The following is a 26,350-nucleotide window of genomic DNA, read 5'->3' on the forward strand; positions in this document are numbered from 1 at the left end:
TATAGTTTTAATTTTGGTTTTGAAAAGACAAACATAAAACCTAAATCCTTCAATTTAAGTCCTATCTTTATGAAACCTTCAAGGATCGAAACAGAGACGTCCCTTATTTTAACATTAAAATGAAAATCGAGCCTCACGGGGATAATTGCGCATACGCAATTCTACTATTTATTTCATTCTGATGATTCGCGTACATACGCTTGTGTGTGTAACTTATGTACACAAGTACAAACTCAGAGGCGACAACGGACTAAGATATAATCATAGACTTATGTCTATGATATAACTGTCTGGAAACGATATGTTTGGCGGGGGTTGGGGGATGGCCACCAAAAGGTTACATCATAAATAACAATCTTTATGAGAATCTTTTAAAAAATTAATACTCATTACCCAATACCCACCCACCCAATATTTGGAGGGGCAGCCGCTCCTCTAGACCCCCTTCACTACGACAATACAGTAACCAATAGCCATTGCTATTACTTACAAGGGATTGTAAAAATATGGTAAGTTACTATCTACAATTTTTTCTTTGTGCTATTTAATATTATAGTTACTGATAGTAACTATTACTGTTTTCTACACATTTTGTAGGTTATACAATTCAAAATTAATTTTAAAAGATACACGAATTTGTAATTACGTAAAAAAATTTTGAAAAGTAAAATTTTCAAGAAAAACGCTTTAAAATAGGTACCATACCTAACCACTTGGTCAGGCCTGGATTGAGCCGGCAGGCTTCCGGGCAAAACCAGGAGGGCCGTTAAAAATTCAAAAGATTTGGGCTCGATGAAATTTTGAATCAGAGATTTGGGCTGGTCTAGGCAGACAGCCCGGTAAGTAATTTCTTCCCAATCTGGCGCTGCACTTGATACAAAAGATTTTTAAAATTATTTTTTGGTTTTCTTAGAAATTGTACACAACGTGCATAATATTATCATATGTATTATGTATAAAACAGTATCGCATTTATTAGCCATTGTATAATTAATTATTTGTTGGTATATTAAAAATGTTTTTAAATAAATCATATTGTAGTCGGATATCTTATTACAATACTAATAATATATATTCATTAATCCACTGTATATATGAGATAAATATACTAACCAATCTTACAAATCGTTAATTAATTATAAATTCTCGTAAGCTTAATAAAATACTGCTGAGGAAAAAAAATGATTATATAATCGAGTGGTTTTAATGTCAAATTTTAAATCAATACATTTTTTTTAAAAAAAAAACAAAAATTTAGGGAGGTCGAGGGCACGCACGGAACCGCGATGATGGTTTTGGGCGCGATTGATCGCGTTTGATCGCGTTTGATCGCGTTTGATCGCGTTTGATCGCGTTTAATCGCGCCACGTCGATTTATAATGGAATTATGTACATGCGCGTTTATATCATCCCGATTATTATTTACTGTTTCCGGTATCCGTCGGGGTTCACCATACGGCGATTTGGGACGGCAACCATGCGTCAGACCTCCACATTTCACTATGTCGGAGTAGCAGTATTTATATATGCCATCCAATTAGATATCATGACAAGGTAGAGCGTCGGTACACCGTTTCTGTCCATAGACGGACCAACCGCCGAGTGTGGACAGCCGCTAGATGGCACCATATTGACTGGTTTCCAAATAAATTGACAAATAAACAGATTATATAAAACCAGATAATGCACTTCTAAATTTAGTGATGACTAAAACCTACCACAATTCAGTAGGATCTCATACAAAAAAAAAGATTGTTGTACAACACCTTTACTATAATTATTGTATCAAATTATAAATTTGATAAATTTTGTCAAAAATCGAACCTTAAATGCTTTAAAAAAAAAAATCATTCATAGGTCCTATGTATTTTCAATAATTTTCAACTACTATTGCAATAATATATCAGGAGCCTTGTTTTAAATGTTCACGCTTTTTGACTCAACACATACATTTGATTGACATTTTATATTAGCATTTTCTATACACCATAAAATTTACAAAAAATGTTGATTTATTTTGAACTGTTTATTGTTTTAGTTTTAGATTCTGAGTGGAGCGATGAATGTATTGATTATACAACAAATAACCGTAGATTCTTGAAATGATCACCAAATATTTATATTGGCATTTTCCATGCATGGTACGTTTTCTAAAAATGTTCAATGTTTTTGATTTTTTTACAGCCATGATAACTTTTTCAAATTTGGTAAATTAGGTATTATTTAGTTATAGAATTTCATAAAAGATTTAATTTTTATCGCTAACATAAGAAATGTTAATCTAAGGTTCCCCACAAGTTTTTCCACCACTATCAAAAAAAAAGAGTTCACCGGAAAGTCACGCTAATTATAGTCCATGAGAAATTTTATATTTATATAGTTTTTTTTTACGATTAAATTTGATTTATTTTTAAAGTGTGACACAACTTCTCCGATTAGAATCGTTTTTCGTATACAGTGATTTATGATTTATCTACTGTATAGCAGAGTGGTACCTACTTGTTCACCATGTGTTGTAACACAATAAACTAGAGATATAACAAGAATAATTTCAGTGTTTTTGAAAATAAAAGTTATTCTTTATATTACTTTTTGAATACGTATATTGGTATATTACGTATATTTTACAATAATGTGTGTTTTTATTTTTTCTATTTTTTTTTTTTGTAATATCTGCGTACACGATAAGTAGTCGAAATACAACTTCAAACTTTAGTAACTTGTACAATAGGAAAGTGAATCTAGTTGGTCTGAAGTTCAAATTTTTACCATATTGGATATTTTACTCGATTTCTCATGTAGCAATTTTCATATTTTATTGTAATTTAAAAACGAATAACTGTAGATAGGTACTTAAAATGTATACAATAATATGTTTATTTTATAAATTCCTATACTTATATATATTGTTACAATAGTAATCAAAAATATTAAAAATACATTTGCAAAATTTTTTTATTTATAAGCATTTAAAGCGTATTATATCAAATTTTAAATTAAAAAAGAATCTTGTAGTTTAAAATGTATTACATGTTCAAATTTTTAAGGTAAGGATTGAAAATTTAAAACAAGGTACCGTGTAAGTAGGTTATTCTTTAATCAAAAGTCTCACAAATATAGTGTTTTTAATAGTTATTTTATGTTTAAATTTGGACGAAACCACATATTATTAAGTAACCAAGAATGACGATTTTAGTTATTTTGTTGTAATTTTATAATATTATTTCAACTTACCGAATACCGTATTAATAATAAGTAATAACAATATAAATATAATATAAAATATCCTAGGCTAACAAACCGTCTCCATTCAGAATCGTTTTTGTGTACAATGAATAATGATATTATATCATTGAATTCAAATTTAATACCATCCATTATACAGTGACCCACTTTTACAGTACATCAGAGTACCTACTGTACAGCAGAGTAACATCCACTTACCCACTTTTTTTTAATTTGAGATGCTGGTATTAAAATTTCTTTCTCGTTTCTTCATATCTATTTTGGACTTACTCTTAGTATATTACTAGAAATACATTAATTTTGTACCCTTATTAGTGATCTCTACTATTCCAGTACCAAATATCATCAAACTCGGTTCAGTGGTTTAGCCGTGAATGCGTTACATACAGACAGACTGAATTACTTTCACATTTATAATGTTAGTAAGGATTACTAAATACCTATAGGTATCCATGTTTATGTATATAATTTCATGAAATAAATAATCAATTGCTATATTAATTTATTCAACTCTACCAATCTAATAAATTTATTGTAAATAATATTTAAACTGTAATATGTATATTATATACCTTTTAAATCTTATCATCAATTATGAAAAATGTGTAAAACAATTTGCAAAATGTAAGCCAATGTAAAAACTTGTAGGCTAATAACCTTATCGGTCAAAGCCTTTAATCCTAATATAAATAAAACAAAAATCATTAATTTAAATTTTGTTTACATATAACAGCAGGTCTGGAAGTAGTCCAAGTTATACAAGTGGAAGTTGGATAAAATATTGTCACATGAATTGCTAACGTAATCTAATTTCCTCCCTTTCCTATAAATGGAGAAAAGGCACAGAATGTGAAAATATTATCTACATTCTATTCGTGGTATAATATATTAATATATAGTTTATAAATTATTACAATAAGGGGTTACCAAAATCTAAAAACTGAATCTTGCTGTGGCAGAAATATTACGTATTACTATGATACTGTTGGTAAACGGAAAGGTCAATTTAGATGGTTACAGCGACCCTCTGTTTCTTAGAATCAACAACTGCATTGTAATAGCCTTATAGGATTATAAGGGTCGTCACAGCTGAACACATGTTTTACCTACCCCATATTGCTACCCATTTCACACTTTAACATGGTTTTTTTATACTGTTCGCAGCATAATATATTGTAAGTATTTGTAGTATAATAATACGTCCAACCGTTTTATACGATAATGTGGTATGTTATGATAATATTATGATTAAGTATTAAGTATATTATGAATTGTAGTCTGCAATAGCATGGGCGTAATATGGTTAAAAATACGAATCAACAAAATTTAAAAATACTTACGGGGATAAATTCGGAAATAATTGTGGGGCTTCGTGAGTTTTTTTGGTGACTAAGCCCCCCTAAACACTCTCCAACAATTATAAACGCAACGCTTAGTTATGTGTAATAGGTACCTATTTAGCAATAATCAATTATTTAGAGATAACAACTAAAAGTTAAGATTTTTAAATAATGAGTGGTTTTTGAATTCGATAAATTAATAAGAATAATGTGATTATTGCAAATTTAACAATATGAACAAACGTAAGTGGTAATAATAAGTATAATAGTAGGTATATGGTATGGAACAATATGAAATAAAATGTACACCTAATTGAAGTTTGAACCACAACAAAGTCAAAATTCATAAATAATATTTAATCAAAATTAGGTACGAATTGTAACGTCTGATCACACAAGGCCCATTTAAGGGGGGCTGGGGAAAATTCACCGGGCGTCAAATTTTGGGGGCTGGACATTTTTCATAATTTAACCATTGATTATAGATACTAGTTTTTATTTTTTACAGACCATATATAATATATAAATCATAGATATTTATTATATTATACTATATACTAGTATTATAGTATAATCAATGGTTAGATTTTAAAAAATGTCCCGCCCCTAAAATTTGACGTTACACTACACAAAACTGAAATCTTTCTATTTTGTCTGATATAATCATTATAAAAATAAAGAATATAAAATAAACATACAATGTCTGGATTGCGACAATCACAGATATAAATATCTATGATTCATATATTATATTATGGCATGTGACGGCAATATTACATTTTATCAGCTAATGCAAGTTCAAAATAACATAATATCCATAAATTTTTTGCCGATTGTCGACCACCGAACGTCGCCGACCATTTTTATTTTATTTTTGTCAACCTACTTGTAACTTTATGTTTGACTGTTGTGACGGGGTTGAGGAACCTGTTATAATTAAATAATTCAGTGAGGGTTTTCAGAGCCCTATGAATTATATTTTAACCGTAACTCGGGAGCTTCAGGATAGATAGATCAAATATTAAGTTCTAGTTGATATGGTTTTATTATTACACAATACTCATTAAATACTTACACAATACTTATTACATCCGCAATACTTATTAACTACAGAAATATCGAAAGACTTAACAGTATCGTCATCCGGAGTTCGTTGGCTTGCGGGTAGCTGTACTGGTTTCACAACTAACGAACTTAACAATAAGGTGTGTCTCTTATAATATATGCTAACAATTTATTGATTGTGTATATGTGTACCCGGATAACTATGCTACGTATATAAACCTTCTTCTTTATTATTAATAATCATATTCATACTTATACTTTATAGTATATCATATATGTCTTGTGTAATAAATAATATTATGCTTAGACGCGAGAAATACAGATAAACGACTAAAAAAATTAAAAATGTAGTAATGTCAGTTAAACAGAAAAAAGGTGGATAAGTGGATGTCGCTCTGCTGTATAGTAGGTTACAAGTGGGTCACTGTAATGGATGGTGTTAAATTTGAATTCAATGATATAATATCATTGTAGAAGAAAAACGATTCTGAGCGAAAACGGTCAGTCAGCCTATGATATTACCAAGTATATTTGATGATATTATTGTGAATAAAGTAATTTATATATAACCTATTTACGTGGAGCCTTGTTTTAAATTTTCAATCCTTAGCCATAAAAGTTAAACATTTTATACATTTTTAACTACAAAATAATTAATAAATTATAAATTTGATAAATGTTGTCAACATTTGAACTTTAAATGCTTATAAAAAATTATCAGAAAAGTTACTGTTGAAGAAAATCCAAGCACTTTTACTGTCTTAAAAGGTGATGACAGACACAAAAATGAAAAAAAAAAAAAAACACACATCATTGTAAAAACAATACATTCATCGCTTCGCTGAGAATCTAAAATTGAAATATACATAAAACCGTATGAGGTTAACTAGATAATATTCTTACTTCTAAATTTTATAAGCGTGTTATTATTATTATTATTATTATTCCTATTGCTTATTAGGCTACAACTCACATTTTGAACATTTATCTTTTTTAAAACTCATTTGCGCACAAAAACATAACTCATTTACGCACAATTTACGAACAATAGAAACCTTTCTTCAAAGAAATAATTTATCCATGTATAGGTGTATATAATCTGCGTGCCTCCAAATTTTCGAATTGGTCATTACTGATGGTGGAAAATTATTATACTCAAACAACATTTTCCTTTATCTTTATTTTAAATTTATTTATTTTTAAATACCAGTATTGACTAGAATTACCATCTCGTTCGTTGTTCTTGGGCTATTGTCTGGTTCACTAGCCCATAATTTTGGCCTAAAATTTGCATCAGAATCAATATGATTTTTTAATATATAGTCTGGAAACTCCATACTTATATTATTAGTAGGAGCTATTGAAATTATTTCACTAAATGTGGCTGGAACTTCATTTAATAAGGTAAGCCAAAAAAGTGTTTAATAGCCACCTTTCAATTTCAGAATCATTTTTCGAGTATTCTTTTAATAACACTTCATTTTTTTTTCAAACACCTGAACCAAATATGTCCTTTATCAATTGATATCAATAATCCTATTGATAATGTACGGGCAGCTTAAGACATCCTATACACCCAAAACTGTACCTATCTGTAGCTGGTTTTCATTGTTCACTATTTTGCGCGCAAACTAGTTGTTATAAATTAAAAATATATTTTAATATGTACGCAAACGAGTCTCCACCTGCTTATTATGTACTACAGTTACCTAGTAACTGTTTAACTGAGTTATCATTTTCAGCCCTAAAACGCATAAAGTCAAACATAATAATATAGGCGTTCTAAGACTGTCTGCATTAGCAATTATGAACATTGAGCATAGAAGCTGATGTCACTATAACAATTAACTATAATTATAATTATGTTATTTAGGAATTAATTCAAGACTGTGCACGATAAAAAAAAGTATAAGAACATTTTTTTCAATATTTTTTTTTTAAGTATATTAATAATGATTTTAAGCATATTTATATTTATTATCTAAAAAAGATATTCAATATTAAATGTATATTTCTAGGGGTGGGAGTGAGGCGCGGGTAAAATGTTGCTCCAGGGCGCTTAATGTCTAAATGCTCCACTGGCGTCATTCACATCGAATAAAAATAATGCTAAAAATTATAATACTTACTAATAATATCAGTAGGTACTATTTAATAAAATATTTAAATATATGAGTGATATACTTACGGCGGAATTTTAAACACATATTGGTTATAAAATAAATGTTAATGTAAAAAATATTTACGATTTATCTATGAATATTGTAGGGGTATCGTATATCTTTACGATATAATATTATATTTTTGGTGGCATAATTACATCTGGGGGTAAGTGCCTTTGCAACTTCACCCGCCTCTCCCTAATTGAACCAAAGGGCAATGTTTGTATTACAATACTAAGGAAATAATATATATAATTAGGTATATTATAAGTAAATAAATGATAAAGCCTGAAAGCTTTCTAATTGGGTTCAAATATTATAACATTTTTGATGGACTGATTTGGAAAGCTCCCGGGAAGGTCTTAATAGTATATAATGGGAACCTCCCGTTAGGATTTAAATGGGCATTTAACGGTCGGCGCCCGGGCTGGTCAATGCTGTGAGGGTTAGTATTTTATAACAATTCAATTAGACTTTTATTTTTTATAAATTCGAAAACAAATGGCATACTGTCATGTATGGGTATACTGCCTCGGTTTAATCATTGAATGAAATTGTATGATGTGCACTGTGTAGTAATTATAGGTTAGTATACTTATACATTAATGCAATATTTTTTCGTCTAAATTTATAGGTGGTTTTGCTTAAATATTTGTTGGTATTTATACGTTCTAACAAATTGCTTATCGAGTTTGTCTAAGGCGTAGAAAATATAATATTATGAACGCGAAAACACGATAAATAGAATTATAACATTTGTCAGCCAACGTATGCGGCATGCTGCTGCAGGTTGCTCCATCCCCTAAAATATTTTAGCTGTGCGTTTTCGGGACGTTATAATATAATATACTGTAACGACTAACAAGTTTATAAAATAACAAGGTATGATATTGGGTCCTTACACGTGTTTTCGTGTTGGAAGAAAATATTATTTGCTCGCACCCTGGACAACAAAGAATACAACTCTATATTATTTTGTACCCATGTCGTTTGACATTACTGTGGCGGGGCAGATAAATTAATGATGTCTCACTACCTGTACCTACTCACCACCTCACACAATGCTGACCGTTACAATAATAATATTATGTGGCGTAGCAGTTTTTTCTTCTCATTGTCCCCTTAATTCGCCGTACTGCCCACTGTAACGGTCACGACTCGTGGTTTTCGGTGTGTGCCGGCCGGTGTCATACAACAATACGGTTGCTCACTTGCAAGGACAATAAATTTATGGTCGTCTTGGGGATCGGTACGCACCCTGCACCCTGCAGCCTTAGGTATTATACTCACTATCTATTGACCCAGCGCATTGTGTTGTATTTATAGTCGTTTCCCGCTGTTGTGGCAGGCTTTACTGTGTGTTATCTGCGCTGCAGTGTCAATACAATTTTACCTAATCGTTTCAGGCTGGCATGTTTAAATGTATAGGAGGAGTAGTATATATCCAGAAGGTTCGGTACCTACGTGTTTCGAGGAGGACATTTTAACGAACATTTCGATTTATAAAACTCGGTCTGTTGTACTGGCGTCAATTGGCCCGAATGCGATGTTGCCAATTTGACCAGTCTGATTTTAAACGCAGCTCGACCTCATGACAATTATTTGTATAATTTTGAGAAAATATAATATTATGTGGTAGGTTATAGTATTGGGAAAATAATTGATAGGTACTTAGGTATTAGTTTTTAGTAGGAATATAATTTATAAGTGATGTATTCATAAATTAACTTTTTCATATGATACAATACAAATTCTAAAAACAAAACGGTCAATTTCTAAAGAATCCATTTATTATACATAATATTTCTCATATTTTCAGTTAGGTACAAAATTATAGAGCAACCGTGTTCAGTATTGTAACTTAATTTGTTTGATCCCTACAGAAACGCCTAAAATGACGCCACTCAGGTAGGTAGATACTTACTATATTTGATTAACCCTTATGAGTCATGACTTTTCTGCAAAGAAATTATAATAATATTTGTGTAATTGTGTATTTGTGTCTACAATAATAAATAATTATATGAAACGACGTAAATTGACAATCGTGGATATGTAGATTGCTAATGTGGATTATTTTCAATTATATTTGAGTATTTGACGGACCACACATTTGCCCCATCTCATTAAAAACTGAAATACTAATTAGTTATTATAGACATTGGTACATATTTTGTATTGTGGATATAGACGGGCATAGATGAGCTCATAGTTCATACTATAAATTTGTTACCACAAACCGGTACCTAGGCATATTTTATTTTCAAACTGGTTTGTGTTGACGAATTTCTAGATAAAATGTGAAAAATTGGTTTATGTAAATATACATAATATAATAAGATCATACGTTGTTAAAATAATTAAATTAAGTGGTAACGATAAGCAATAGCTATTATTATAAATGTATCGTCTGTTGAATACTAATAAACAAAATGAAGGTCAATTGAATTTATCTAAACAATATGGGAAACCGTGATTATTAAAATAATAATATATTCATAATCATTATATTCATAATCTAATCTAAATATTTAATTTTAGTTATAGTACAGGTAAATTATAAAAGGATACAACTATATAGTCTATAACAAATTATTCACTATTGTTTTTATTAAGTGGGTACCTACGGCATAATTTATGGTTTTATGAAAACTACTAATTCATATAGAATAATAAAACCGCAAAATTACTCATAAATTGTCTTGCTAAATTAATAGGAATCCACCAATTTTTATGTATAACTAACCAAATTTATTAAAATAGATTATTTGATACAAATCAAAAGCCAATTTTTTTATACCTACCTATCTTATTAGTATCAGAATATATTATAGGTATTAAGCTTAAGAGGATCACAGTCCCATGTGGCGCTCGGTCTTACAAACGATATAGGTAAATACACAAACACAATAGCAGTTTTGCGTTTAGCAGAATCAACTTTGAGCTTTAATATTAGAGTAAATTTATATACTATTAAGGTCAGAAAGTTCATATTAATAATTAATTTCACGTTTATTTTTAAACAAGTAATTTAAATTTTTAAATTGTAATAATTTACAAACTCATAAATAAAATTATCATACACAATCAATGTAAGTACTTATAATTAGTTATAAACTCTGATGTTTCGACAGTTTTCGTAAAAACATTTAAAACAGTATGTTTCTCAACATTTTTCGATTGCAAAAACTACATTATTTCGCCATTAATACCAACAAATAATAATTGTTATATTTATCATATAACAGTGTTGTTCATACTAATATTATATTATTTGTGTTCGTTATTTTTACTGGAAAATTATTTTAACTCTTCGGGATTTTATAAATATGTTTTGCACGAGATACATTAATTATGCTCATAATATGATAAAACAAAAGGTGGATCACTTTGCTGTGAAGTAGGTCAGTGGTTCCTAATTACTATGGGCCCCTAGCTAAAACTGAAATTGATCCGAACATCAACGGCACCGACCACCAATCGGGTACCACTGCAATAAGTTAAAAGTGGGTCACTGTCATGAATGTTACATTTGAATTCAATGCAATAATATCATTGTATACAAAAAATGATTCTGAGCGGAGAAGGTCTGTCAGTCAGCCTATTATAATAATATTTTTAAATAAAATAATTAACCAAATTTGTCCAAATTTGAATTTAAAATAGCAATCAAAAAAACTGTTGCTTTATTTTTTAATTTATTGGTGTCAGTATCAGTGTGAACTACTTATGGGATACCTGGCTTTGAATATTCAATTCTTAGCTAAAAAAAATTGAACATTTTTAAATTTTCAAGTTGTGATGTATTTTGTTCAATTTTTAACTTTTAATGCTTATAAAAAAATCGTGACTTTGTACCTTTAATAATTTTTAACTGTTATTATGTTGTTATAAATGTTGTCATGTATAGAAAATGATAATATGAACATTTGGTGGAATTGAAAGTATCTACTATTATTCGTTTTTTAATAAAAACAAAATAAGAATATCATTTGATCAGAATTCATTAATACGGTCATTCAATTTTCAAATCTTAGATATAAATAGACAATTTTTTTTATGAATTTCTAATTTAAAATAATTTGCATATTTTTGTGATTTTGACGAATTTTGTCAAAATTCTAACTTCAGAAGCTTATAAAAAATTGCTGTAGTTTTACTCTCAACTTTTATAAAAATTTAAATCAACAACAAGTTGTATTCAATTTTCAAGTATTTTGACAGAAAAAAAATTTTTTTAACGACTACATTTTATAAAAACTGATAAAAAGCAAAATTTTCTTATGCTTATAAAAATTGGTGCCGAACACGTACTAAAGGTAGTTTAATTATTGAACTGCCTTAAAAATTTGGAACCTGGGTGGGTAAAATAATATAGTGTTTATTTTCTAGTCTTTCTGCTATAACTTTATCAACCCCAGGAATGTCAATAATCTCATTAAATTATTTAAATCTATTATTTAATTAGCTAAGCTCGTTGCACAGTCGTTTGAAGGGGTGGGTTGGTAAATCAAACTATTTATACTACCAAAAAATAAATAAATAAAAACACACTGGTCATTGTGAAACCAATACATTCATCGCTCCGCTCAGCATCTAAAATATGAAGATGATTAAACAGTTGTGTGTTGTGGGCTTGCCAGTACCTACAATCTAAATACTTAATATCCAAAAAGGTAACATTCCGGTAGGTAAGTCGTAAAAACTTTACAAACTGTTGTTTAAAAATGTCATTGTTATCAATAATATTATTGGTAAACGTTAGCTCTCAAACTGTTGCGCTTAATAGCCCGAGTGCTTAAGTTATAGCTGCATAGGTATTTGTACATTATTCTATCGCATTGTTAATATTTTATTAATGACCTATGTTCAAGACCAACGAAAAAATAATTATTATTATAACGATAAACAGACATTTTAACTTGCTGACCGTATATACGGACTTTAAGTTCACCTAATATATTTGTATTATAATAAACTAACAATATTATTATCATCTCAGTATAATATTCCAAGAACTATTTTTAACACAATGTTATAATGTTTAACACTCTCAGTATTATTCAAATACTTACATTCTATAGCCGTCCAAAGAATCTATTTGTTTGGCGCCGATAATATATTTATCGTAGTCAAAATGGTTAGGTATGTACTGGTTGCTACGTCAGTTTTATAATTTAGTCATAGGTACCAACTCTATTGGTCGTGTGTTGTGAATAATATGTTTTGATTCGCTTAATTGATTCAATATTAATGTTTAATGTTTTTCACTTTCTAGTTGTGTACAATAAAAATCAACAATATTTTTCAGGATATTTTTCAATATCGGTGAGTACCCTACACGTTAATATATGTTATGTACCTACAAATGTAATATTATTTTCCGATAAAATATTAATGGTTTAGAATAACTAATTGTTTATGTCACTGGTTTTATATAGTTCCGTTATACATAATAATATAACTTGATATGCCAATATGACATTGAAATAGTAAATAAAAAATGTCAAAATATGAACCTAAGTAAAGAATGCCGTAACTAATTGTTTTCTATCATAAAATTGTCATGAGCTCACTGTATTTTAGCCTATTATAGCATAGCACAGGTCACAGATCAACTAAAAACAACATGCAACTGCATACAAAATCGGAATAATTTGTAAATACATCATAAGTAGTATATAATATCTATATTTACATATAAATGGACGATGCGTGAATAATAGGGTAAGAGAGTATAATTGTGTATTTATGTAAGACAAATGCCCATTTGCAGTATATTCATTTTAGGTAAACGATTTTAGATGACTCATAATATGAGAACGCCCATAATTTTGAATTGCATAGTCATAGTCATATGGCACTATTTATGGTACCTACTTAAAGCATAGTCCGTTATACGGTCAATATTCATCACCAAGCCATCCCGTAAATGTTAATTAAATTGTGATTATAATTTACATTATTCTCACTGATGTATTCGTAATTTTTTTCTAGGGTACGCTCATCAGTCAGCACATACGCGTTTATGGGGAGGAGGGGTTTTAAGGCATTAGCCCCCTCTCAACAAAAAAAAGTCTTACCTAACCTAAACTTAGCTTATGATGAAGTATATCTCCGTAGTATATCACGGCCTAAAGTTTCAAGTAACTACTTATCAGAAAACGAAACAAATATCGTCGTCTCATTTCTGCATACATTATTTTATTTACAGTAATGTATTTTTCAACAAAATTTAGTTATATTATCTCTTATATACTCAGTTAAAATGTCCTTGACAGATATTAGGTATAAATATAAAATAATTGTATTCAACGAATAACTGCAGTATTTTTTCGGTTTTTAAAAAACAGCGGGTGGTCGAATGTTTTCGCTTCCATATTGATTTATTTGTCAGTTGCATTATAAAGGAAACTAATACACCATTATAAGGTTTTAAACCTGCAGTATGGCTGTATATAGATTGTTGTATGTTTAATATATACTATACAACCCTAGAACACCACATGCTGTTCCCCGAAAAATAACGCTACACACGTTATACAGCATATAACCTATATGTCTATAATAATAATATACAATATATATATTATATAAAATATGTAAAATCAGGAAAATAATATGACGTATCATTTTACATTCTAAATAAAAATAAATAGGTGTTAACATTAGCCTAGTGTCAGTCATCCCTATTCCCTGCGCCGTTTAATTAATATACTACTATTTTTTTCTGGAATGAAAGTAGCTTTTTACCTTAGGTAATAGGTATTTATAATTTATATAGTATAGTAATATCTTCTTCTTCAATAGTATTGTAATCCAACCAGCTTACCCCGTGCACTTCCTGGCCCGTTATAAAATGCCAACTATTTATGATTCAAATACTTTGTTCAATTCGTCATTTAATATTCGGTGTAATGGTGTTCAAAACTGAAAAATGTTCTACTATTTCTAATAGTCTGTAACCAATTATTCCAAAAAAAAAAAAAATGTTCGATTTCCATCGACCATCGCGTGAATCTCAAAAGATACTTGTGCAATTCGAATTTTGGAAAATTCTTTCTTAGTGCACATTTACATGGTTGTACGAAGGTACCGGGAAAATGTCAAATCTCAAGCTATCATTGTTTAGGCTTTACGTTGATCAGTCAGTTGGTTAGTCGGGGCACGTTCAGTTACATTATACTAACCTAACTGATAGCTATAGCCATCCCGCCCAGCGTTGGCCGTGTCAGCTGTCAAATATAAGGGGCCCGCGAGACTAGTTTGTGATTATGCGAGCAGTATATTATATTTCAAAAGTTTCAGAGTTGTACAAAGTTTGTCGTTTTTACTTAATTTAACCTACGGTGGATTGGATAAAATGTGTTATCGATTGTCCGGTGGTTTTTGATATAAACGATTTAGCTGTATAATCCGACTTCACACTGGAAAAAACGAACAATTAATACGAATTTCGGCGTTATATTAGTGAATCTCGGTTATGGTTATAGGTACTTCAGTTCAGATTTTAAAAGTCTTGGTATATTTCAGAAACGTGGTTTAAACTACTCTCTAGACTTTCCTGATAACTATAAGAACAATCTCTGACACTTTCGTCAAAATCAGTAGGACGTATAGCACTATAGCGTGGCTTTTCAGTTTATAAATAGGCAAAAGCCAATATACATTGGAATAGAAGAATTATATAAATAAACTCTTATTATATTAATTGTTTAAGATATAATTTGTTTATTCGAGGCCATTAGTGTCAAAATGTGATGCATGATTTTACTTATTCTGCCACAGTAATCAACAACAACCATTGATATATAAAAAAAATGTCTAATGTCCATCGTGAATCTTTAAATACTTATTTGTGCACGTATCTTTATGTTATGGACAATTTTGAAAACCTTTTTTATAGCACAACTATATCGCTAGAGGTACCACTATTCCAAATTTCAAATTCGTACGTTTTGTAGTTTATGAGATGTAGCCATGAGTGAGTATGAGTGGTACCTAGGTATTTGGAATTTATATAATATTATACATATTATTATAATCCAAAGTATATTCGATCTTTATAGTATTCAGTCTTGTTTTATAAATTACAATAGTTCCATCAAAAATTATACTATTTACATGAAAACATCTAATGTTAGAAAAAACTACGATTATTCAAAATAAATTATTTTAAACAATGTCAGGCATTGATATAAAATGGACTATGATAATTGATACCTAACTATTATCTGTTTACCTAAATGCGTCACTGCTTCAGTTTAAAATGATGATTTATTATACTTAGTATTTATTTTTAATTTAGTGAACTTTGGAGTTTTATTATTACCTATTACTAGAATAAAAAAATATTTTTTGGAAAAAGGTAATCAATTGCACGTATGCCTATTAAACATATTAATATCCGACTGTATATTTACACTAAACCTATACCTATACAATATTAAATATTATAATTTATAATATGAAAACCTACACCCACCGTATTTTCGTTTGACGGGAAGAATAATAAATAATAATATTACCTACGTACTTAAAAATATATATAATATATATAATTGTATGTTCCTTACACACACACCCACACACCACACATACACATGCAGGACATAAACACGTACGCGCACGCACTTAGTATTTACATACACATTACACTTAGGTACACCAATGCGTATTGTTGTGACAATAATATTCCAGTACCTACACAATATTATGATTTATATTATATTTCCTCAAATAAAAAAATTAGCTAGGTTTTCTTCACCGACAACCAGACCATCAGGCTGCTTAAATTTTTTTTTAATTTATTGTGCTCTTATGGAATATGGCGAATTGTAAAAATCAGTTATAAGAATGATTATATCATATTATGTATTAGATACATTAATTTGTAACAGATTTGTTTGACTTCCTAAGTATATTCCATGTATATTTAAGATTTAGTTAAGGTGGCAAAAATCTAATGTTAAAAGAATATAATATAATATTAATACAATTAATTCATATTATTTTCTTTATATTGTTATTTATAAGTATTTAATCTAGATTTTTAGTAAAAACTTTTTACTTTAAATTTACAATTTACATTATAATATCTAAAATATAATAGACTGTTAGTTGAAGAATCTAAGTCAAAACTCAAAAGTATAAATTACAATTTAATAAACGTGTGATATTATTTAGTAAACGTTATGTATGTTGTTAATTACATTTTTCACTAATAAAAAATATAAAAATGTTTTTTTTTTATTTTTAAGTTTTTAAGTTGGGAATCCTAAATCCCGTGGTGTGGTGCTTCGATAGATCAGCAACGGCTATAATATTATATTCAGGTTTTGGAACCGGAACCCTTTGAATATTAGGAACTGAAAGCTCACCGAACCCTTATTTAAATTAATTTAAAAACATGAACCTCACCGGAACCGATACTTAAGTAAAATTTTACTCAACGAATTTTTTTACATATAAGTATAAAATCAAAACAGTTAACATTTTTTTATTTTTAAGAACTGAAAAGAAACCGAAACCTAAATCTTAGTTTTTCTTGGAACCAAACCGGTTCCGGAACAAAATGTTAGTTTTTCTGGGAACTGAACCGGAACCGAAACAGAAATTTTAGTTTTTCTAGGAACCAAACAGAAACCGGAGCCGTAAATCATCAAGGTTCTAGTCGGTGATTATATTATAAAGTATAACTGCATAAGCACGTACCAGTTAAAGTCTTAAAGAGGGGCGCGTGAACGCCCACATCTAAATCACCGCAGTTTGATACACAGCAGTAAAATATCCTTAAAGAAGTCGAGTAATTTTGAATTGAATAGTAATTTATGTGAAATTATACTGTTTATGTTGATAGATTATGGAATCGATCGTACTGAAACTAATTTAATCATCATTTATCGACTTACAAATGTGACAGTGTCCCCCTCAACATATTTTAATCATATAACATATTATTATTTCCTTCGGTATAATATCATTAATATTTGTAAAATACGTAATATTCGTCCAGAAAAATTATAATTACGAAACAGCGTGCATATTATTTTCTACTATTATTCAGCTATTATATTATATTACATTTATCCGCGAATCACAATCATTGCTATATTTTGTTATTTAATAATATGCTGAATTAAAATTATATTATATTTACTAAAAAATATTACGATTTAATAATATGATTTTATATCTAAATATATACGGAGGGAGTGCTGATATAAATAATTCAGGCACAAGTGGTAGGTAGGTACATATTTAATTTTCAATAGTTCAAAGGGAATGGTTATAAAAAAAAAGTTTAATTTGAGAGGAATATATTGATATAATGATATACTCCCAGAATTGAAATTCACACAGAAGACCCCCCACTCCCAAACTTAATATTGGCATATTTTCAAAGGCGACTAGACTGGAAAAATTAATTTAATCGACGAAAATGTCGCACTTTACACCCCTCCTTACCACCAAGAAAAAAACCTCGAGGCGATATTCCAAGTAGTTTTGAAATTCCCAATTCTGCGCAAAGTACCCACGAATCATTTGTCATCACTTTCGACATAATCGCAGTGCAGTTTATGCCCATACCATAATTCGGGTAAATTACAAAAACGTGTTTTCACGCTAACCTTGCCGCTAGCCACAATCACACAAGCCGCATCAATGAGACACTGGACGTATTTTACTTTTGGAATAAATAATTTATATACTATATTTATAGGTTCTACTTACAGTTATAATTTCTATAATTTTTACTGACGATTTTATACCTACAAATCAATGTATTATATTATTTATATTCGATAGTTTTCTAGTCGTCCAGGTTAACAGAATAGTCCACAGAGCACAGGGCCAATCAATCTCCGGGCCCCCCTCAATTCTGCCACTGAATGCTACTTGCTTTCGAATGAACGCAAAATAATAGGTAGGTATTATAGTTACTACCACAGGTACCTACTTTTTTGTTGTTATTTATATACCCGTCGGAATTTGCATAACATATCCATGGAATTTATCAGTCTCTCGCTAAAAGAACAGACAATCAGGTATATCGTTTTCCACTTGTCCATGTAGACTTAACAGTTAACAGTATTTAGATAATCGTGTCAACAATCAACAATATATTAATATATTATTATTGTGCACTCTGCAATTTTTGGCCCGTTTTGACGAGTGACGCAAACGTCCATGCTTACCATAATATTGTAGAGTTTAGAACAACTTTTAGTAACGTAGTACATGTACAATTTCATAGAGATATAGAAATAACAATGGTTAAACCGAGAAGTGCTGAGGTGCTTAATATAAAAATCAACACCTTTTTTAGTGGTAGGGGGGTAAATGTGTGAATTCCCCCCCCCCCCCCCCCCCCCCAATACCGAGTTACGCTACTGAACACTTTGTTTATTGAAACCAATTATTGGGAAAACGAGTATCAAAACAAATACACCATACAATTGTACAAATACTTTGTATAAAACTATAAATTGATAAACAATATTAATAATAATAATAATAATAATGTTTTATGTTAACAAATACCTAATGATTTATATTGTGATGTATAAATATAACACATATTTTCTCCTGCGCAGGTTAAGTTAATATAAGTTATTAGATATAGTCTATTAGGTTAGGTGTTATTAATTATTATTTAGTATTTACCTATATTTTTACAATTTTTTTTTCTTCGTTTCGAACTACGATCCAGAGGAGGGGCTAAAAAGTAAAACCTTATAGGGGGGGGGGGTAAATACCAATATGGGATAAGTCCCCCCTAGTAACGCCGATGCAACTTCATATAGCAATCAAACGAACGACAGACGACTCTCGCGACTGGTTTTTCTGGTATACCTACTTTGTCACTCGTGTCGCGCTGATCGCAAATAATATTATTATGTTAGGTACATCATCGCTATAATTTATGACGTTGTAAATCAGTGACGACAATAACAATATTGCCATGTATAGGTGAACCGGAAGTCGCAAAGATCGCTCGGAACTGCATGTGTCGCACACAAATCGTAGTCTAATCGCATCGCGTGCAGGCAATCGTATAGTGTGCCTATTGCGGATGGCCTTAAACTTAAACTGTACGTATTGACCATAGACAAGGCCGTATCTACAATTTGCGGGAACCGGGGTATAACTCTTTTAGCTGGGCATTCAAAAAAAATGTACACATCCATAAAGTATTTTAACCTATATATTATATACCTTTACCAGTACCTCACCTAATCATTTTATGACTTGATAACAATAGTTTATAATTTGAAGACCTCGCCTCGGAGCAATGGCAAGACATCTTCATATTTTCGTCATAATAAGTTTTTAATTGCACATTATTAATAAAAAAAAAACCTATTGTTAAATACAGTGATATCAATTTATCACATAAATGGAGATGACGTCTTATTGTTGCACTAAAAATATTTGATTTATTACGAGTATATATATTATATTATATGCATAATATACTATATGCTATACATATTAATATATTAATATCATAAATAATAATTAGAGTATTACACTATTTGGACATCTCCGAGTTTTATTTTTTGGTTTTGAGCTCATTGGCAATCTGTCACTGCCTACAGACTACCTACTACTTATATGATTTTAAACATTTTATTAAATAGAGATGATTTGTTATTGCTCCCAGGCAGGCGCGGACTGGTGAAATAGGGCGCGGGATGCTACACAATTTAAAGGGCAAATAACAAAAATTATTAGGGCGAATTTAATACATGTAGATTATTTATAAAATATTAATATATTTTATTTTGTTTTGAAAAAATATTGAATATACGTTAAAAACGTAAATAAGTACCAAGTTACAACCAACTTTCAATCAAACTTGTACAATATTATAGATTACTAGTAATCGTAAGTTGGTGACAATCTGCTGTTCATTAGGTGTCTAGTCTTTAAATATATAATAAATAATATTAGACAAATATATTTTAGGGCAAGGGATACTGTAGCCTCCCAGCATTCCAGTCAGTTCGCGCCTGCTCCCAGGTCTTCATTTATTTAGTAGACTATTTAGAAGAATGTTCACTTGTATTACCATAGTGCACAGCTGTACAAGTATTTCGTACTTGATTTCATTTAATTACCTATTTGATTAATATTATAATACTGTCAAATACAAATTCAAGCTATTTTTGTAATATAATATGTAAATCGTTGTATTTAAAGAAAACTTAGGATTTTTAAATGCGTGATCTTGGGGCCCGGGACTTGAGCTCTGCTCACCACAACCTTAGGACGGCCCTGATCATAGACATAAATGATGTATCGTCGTAGGTACCTATGTCAACTATTAAGGCGTCCGTACACTCTATCATGTCGTCTATAAAGTGTTGTGTTGTATACACGGATCATATAATATATCTCAGTCTGCGGTTGTACGTTTCACACAGACTTATCTATGCTACCTACGTGTTGTAGTACTGTCGGTAGTAGTTGTATACTAATGCCGGTTTGCACAAAACATCTAACGAGTCAATACTGAGCTAATGGTCCCTTAAACAAGATTAGTGGCCCACAGTTGGTCCATTAAATTAAATAAATTGTTTTTGCGACCCAGCATGAAGTCTCAAGTCTGCGACATTTATCACATTATCCATGGGCAGACACGGTTAAACTTTTTATCAGAAGCAATCGCGATTACAGATATTATATTATCTTCAATCGTTTATCGTGGTAGTATCAAATACCTATCCACCGTAACCATAGACATAAAAATGTATGACCGCTCGTATTTTTCTACTTGGCGGTAACAGGTACATCAAAGAGATAAGCCCGCCGGAATTCGGCAAATTAAAACACGGGGATTTTAACGAGACCTTTTGGATAATAAATTCGTTGGACTTCACGTCGACTTGGAGTGAATTAAAATACATAATACTATTGTACCGATCGCAGACTCGCATATCGGTACGCGGGGCCGTAAATTGTGGTAACGTTGTTGTCGAACAAACGCCCTCTACCATGACCCGAACTTCGGTTCCCGTTTACCGCGGTTTTTCGTGGGGTCGCGTCGGGATTCGGGAAACACGTTCGCTCTGATAACAGCGCAAGTTGGTAAGTCGGTCGCGCGCGAAAGCAACAGCTGATATTTTTTGAACGGCATGTTCGTTCGGCTTTGATTGTAGCACGTTATCTATACCGTGTCGGAAAATTCAATAAAATATTTATTTATAACCCGTCGTCCGCCGCGAACGTCGCGTCGCTTTCGCGGGTGTTTCGGCGACCGCACGTCCTCGGCCGATGTCAGTCACTTTGCCGCCGCGGATCGCCCGATGACCGGACGACACCCGAATCTCGCCGCCCGGCCACGCGAATTCGAGCATGTTTCGCGACCCCACTGTCAACGGATCGCGGGAATGGCCGACCGATCAGTGCGCGACGACGGTGAGTACCCGACCGGGGTGGATCGCACAGCACGTGGGATGCGTTTTTCGGACCGATAAACCGATATCTTGTTCCCGCAAAATACGGCCGCCGTGCGCGAGTGGGGGCGGCGGCGGCGGTGGCGGAGGAGGCGACAACGCGAAAAAATCTGCCCCCGCCATAACGTGGCCGTCCGGTGTTCATTGTTTGGGCTCGCCGGCGAATGGTGTTCGTATGTCACCGCCGCCGCCGCCGCCGCCGCCGCCGGCCGTGCAACAGCGCCAAACGTCGTTTCGAAAAACATGCGGTCGGTTGGCGGTCATCAGTTTCAAGCCGGTACTCACTGCAGTCAGTCCGCTCGTCCGTCCGCCACTGATTCTTGTCCGTCCGCTGATTTGCGTTTCCGCTCGTGTCCGTTTTACTCGGGTCCCACGGGAAAAAATTTAAACCCCTCGACGAGTGTACATCCGATTGCCCCTCACCGTCGTCGTTCCGTCTCGCGATGGCCAGACGCGTTCAAAGCCGTCAGACCCAACGAGAGACGTCCACGGTCGGAATCGTCACGTTCGCCGCGGGAATCGCCATCGCGTTCGTCTTGGTCGTCGTCGTCGTCTCTGCCATCCGCCATGCGATCTCACCGGGTCCGCGTAATATGATGTGACTCTTCGTGCTTCGTGTAACGTACTCGGACAGCTCAACTTTTTGCTCACTCTTCTCGCTCCGCTCAAAGACATTTATTACCTTTTTTCATTCATCCGCACTATTGTCGATCGAACGGTGCTAGTTTGTTTTCTTTCGAATACAGCGGTTTAACGGGAATCCAACGCATCCGGCAGACGGACGTGTGCTACCGAACTGTGTGTTGTCATTGCACATCCAATCGTAACCGAACGGCTGCTCCAAGTACAGACTGAATTCCAAAATACTCAGTGGGTATACCTACGTATGCATGCATATACCTACTACTTATGCTCAAAAGGTAACCTTAAGGTCATCATTTATCAGGACTAGTGTTAATTATTTGTATCTTTTTATATAACCTTTTTTATATGTTTTTAAAACAACTATGTACCTACCTATTATATCACACTGGTAATCGATTGACAGAAGCCCATATTTAATAATTACTAAAATAAAAGCAGAAATAAATAGTTCTGTGGGTATGTTGAAGTTCAAATTTGGTGTCCCTATTCATACCTATCATGTACTTGTGATCAAACCTGAATGGCATAACAAGTTATTTGAATTGAAAATAAATTTATGTAATACTGTAGTAGGTACCTATTTAGTTGATTGAATTTTATAAAACTGTAATTTTTTTAGGATCTGACAAGAAGTGATGGGCTTATAGAATTATTTGATTTACTCCAGATTACTAATACAAAATGATGGATTTGTCTATAAACAATCATAACAAACAAAATGAAGAATATAATCACCAGGTAAGTTTTAACGTTCTTTAATTAATGCAAGTTGTATGGAATTAACTTTTTATATTAAATAAATATATAGATTCATTTTCCATCGAGGACTGCTTCGGATTTATTTGCAGTAAACAACAGACCAAGTATGTATAACTCGCCTCCTAAAGTATTAATTCCTATCATTTTATACCAAATCATTTTACACTAATTAAGCTTGGCTTTTAAGGTACCTATCTAAATTTTGTTTATGGTATGAATTAATTTGCTATACCTAATTTATTTATTGACTTTGAATTCATACTTCCAAGGTCCAAGGTACCTGGTGCCAAATTCACATTTAAATTTACTCTGTGATTCATCATTTTGAACTTAGTCTTATTAGATAAGTACATATATAGTTATATATTATATGGTATGAATTGGTTTGCAATATTTTCCTAACGTGCATAATATCCTTAAAAAAGTCCCTAATTGCCCTATATTAAAAATTTTTTTGTTTAGGAATCAGTGCCATAAAAAGAACTAAACAAATACGTCCTTTTAGTGTAAGTACCTAGTGATTGTCTCAAATTATAGCAAGTTGTAGATATATGTAAAATTAAATTACTTAAATTATATTTCATTTTATATTTACAGTATCTTTTCCAACCAGTGGATCCTCATCAATTCTCCTCTCACAATAATCATGGTATGTTCAATGTATACAATTGTATTACTTGTATTCTACCAACATATATTCATAATATCTTAATGAATTTATATTTAATATTTTTTCTTCAGGAATTTGCGTTAAAGTCATCGAGTATGTTTTAGAAACTGAAAAGAGAAGACTTACTGACCAAATTTCTGAAAACACACAAGGTGCTAATTTTTCTGAGTGCAGCATTGATAAATATGCTCCTGTTAACTGTGGTAAATAATAAATATATAATATTAAAAATTTAGATTTTAAGAAGACGTCATACCAGCATGTGTTGTCTCCGTTTTACACACATGTGCAAATTTTCGTTCACCAGTTTCAAATTTCAATAGTGTGCTTTTAGTTTTGATATTAGAGTGAATTTGACCTATTATTAAACTTTTAGGTAAGAACATTATCTATGTTCTCTCAATTGGCAAGGGACGGGGGACGACCACCAAAAGGTTCCACCATATATAAGAATACTGGTGACCCAATGTTTTCAGCGTTACTGGTGGTTTTATTTGGCTTCACATTTTATATCTTAGTCCATGTTTTATATAGATGGCGTTGTAAACTCTGCGACCCCTCGCACTTTACCTGTTGCCAGTCCTGTAAAGTATTTGAGTAAAAGTATTCAAATACTTTTTTAAGCATTGAATAAATTTTTAAATACTTTCATTTTTAAGTATTTTCAATGGTATTTTAAATACTTTTTGTTGTATTAAATACTTATTTACATTGAATACCTACTTTGGGTTTTTTATCGAACACTTATTTTTATTCTAAATATTTGGTTGGAAAAATGTTATTGGCAACTACAGTAATTGCATAATATTTTTATTTAGTATTCTGTATTTCTGTGTTAGCTGAAGCCTGAAGGCTTGTAAAAAACCAGGTTTTTCCAAAAATAGATATAAGATGTTATACCAAAAGTATTTGAAAAGTATCCCAAATAATTTTTTTAAGTATTTGAATAGTATTTGAAATACTATACAGTTAAAGTATTTTTTACAGCACAGTACTTTGCACATACATTTGTGGCCACTGATAAGCTGCTAGTGTTCAGTCCATTATATCTTGGTCTGTGGTTTTATGTAATCTGATTTAAAATAAGTAGAATGTAATATTTAGTAGCATACGTTTTTCATAATTCTGTTATTTATTCTATAATTTGTTGGGATCTATTACATTTTTTTCTTATACATGTACGACATGCAAATTTTCGTTCAACAGTTTCAAATTTTTATAGTGTACTGTTAGTTTTGATATTAGAGTGAATTAACCTATCATCAAACTTTTAGGTAAGAAGATAATCTGTGTTCTCTCAATCAGTTTTTTACGTTATTTTAATTAATATACACTTTGTGTACTTGTAAAATAATAATAACTGAAAATGCTCACAGCTTGTATATCGATAAAAATATTGGAAAACAACTTCAGAGAGATTAGAATTGGTAAAATTATGATATTGTTAGCTCTTATATTTTATTATATAGTTGTTACACATTCTTATGGTTAACTATAGTTTTATATAATCTGATTCAAAATAAGTAGAATGTAATATTTAGTAGTGTAAAATTTTTCATAATTTAGTTAGGTATTCAGTTAGTGTTTTTTTTCTCAAGTAAAAATTATTTTCAATTTCCTTACTTGTATATTAATTTACTATCTACATAATATGGATGAATCTACAAGGAATTACAATATAATATTAAGTTAAATTAATTAAGTCTAAAATAGATCATAATATTTATTCCTTGTCATAATTCACTTATAGCCACCTACTTATGATATTATATTTATTATATGCGCGAACTTGAACATGTATCATACCCATAACCCATAGTCAAAGCACTCAGTTAGGACCTAGCTGTTTAAATTATAAAATATATATTCAAAACTAAAACTTTCATAACATTCAGTATAAATTCTATAGTATAAAAAAAAATAATGTTTATAAATAAACATTAGTCAATGTAATACAAAACTTAAACCACAGGCTAATGCCTATTGATATGAATCCTTAAT

At 31.1% G+C, this 26,350-nt stretch overlaps 1 protein-coding gene across 4 annotated transcripts in view; it reads left to right on the forward strand.

The window, feature by feature from the left end:
• Positions 1-22,526: 22,526 nt before the first annotated feature.
• LOC132934096 (uncharacterized) overlaps positions 22,527-26,350 on the forward strand; it is a 30,132-nt gene continuing 26,308 nt past the window's right edge. For 3 of the 4 annotated variants that reach the window (XR_009662981.1, XR_009662982.1, XM_061000374.1), the window contains exons 1-6: positions 22,527-23,195; positions 23,540-23,658; positions 23,729-23,783; positions 24,142-24,185; positions 24,277-24,328; positions 24,421-24,552. Coding sequence is in view for 2 of the 4 variants with exons in the window: in XM_061000374.1 (XP_060856357.1) it covers positions 23,602-23,658; positions 23,729-23,783; positions 24,142-24,185; positions 24,277-24,328; positions 24,421-24,552 (340 nt within the window). In the remaining 2 variants the exon portion in view is untranslated. The remainder of the gene's footprint in view (positions 23,196-23,539; positions 23,659-23,728; positions 23,784-24,141; positions 24,186-24,276; positions 24,329-24,420; positions 24,553-26,350) is intronic. The other variant, XM_061000375.1, reaches the window with a different exon arrangement.

Source organism: Metopolophium dirhodum, chromosome 1 (assembly GCF_019925205.1).
Source record: "Metopolophium dirhodum isolate CAU chromosome 1, ASM1992520v1, whole genome shotgun sequence".
Classification (NCBI taxonomy): Eukaryota; Metazoa; Arthropoda; class Insecta; order Hemiptera; family Aphididae; genus Metopolophium; species Metopolophium dirhodum.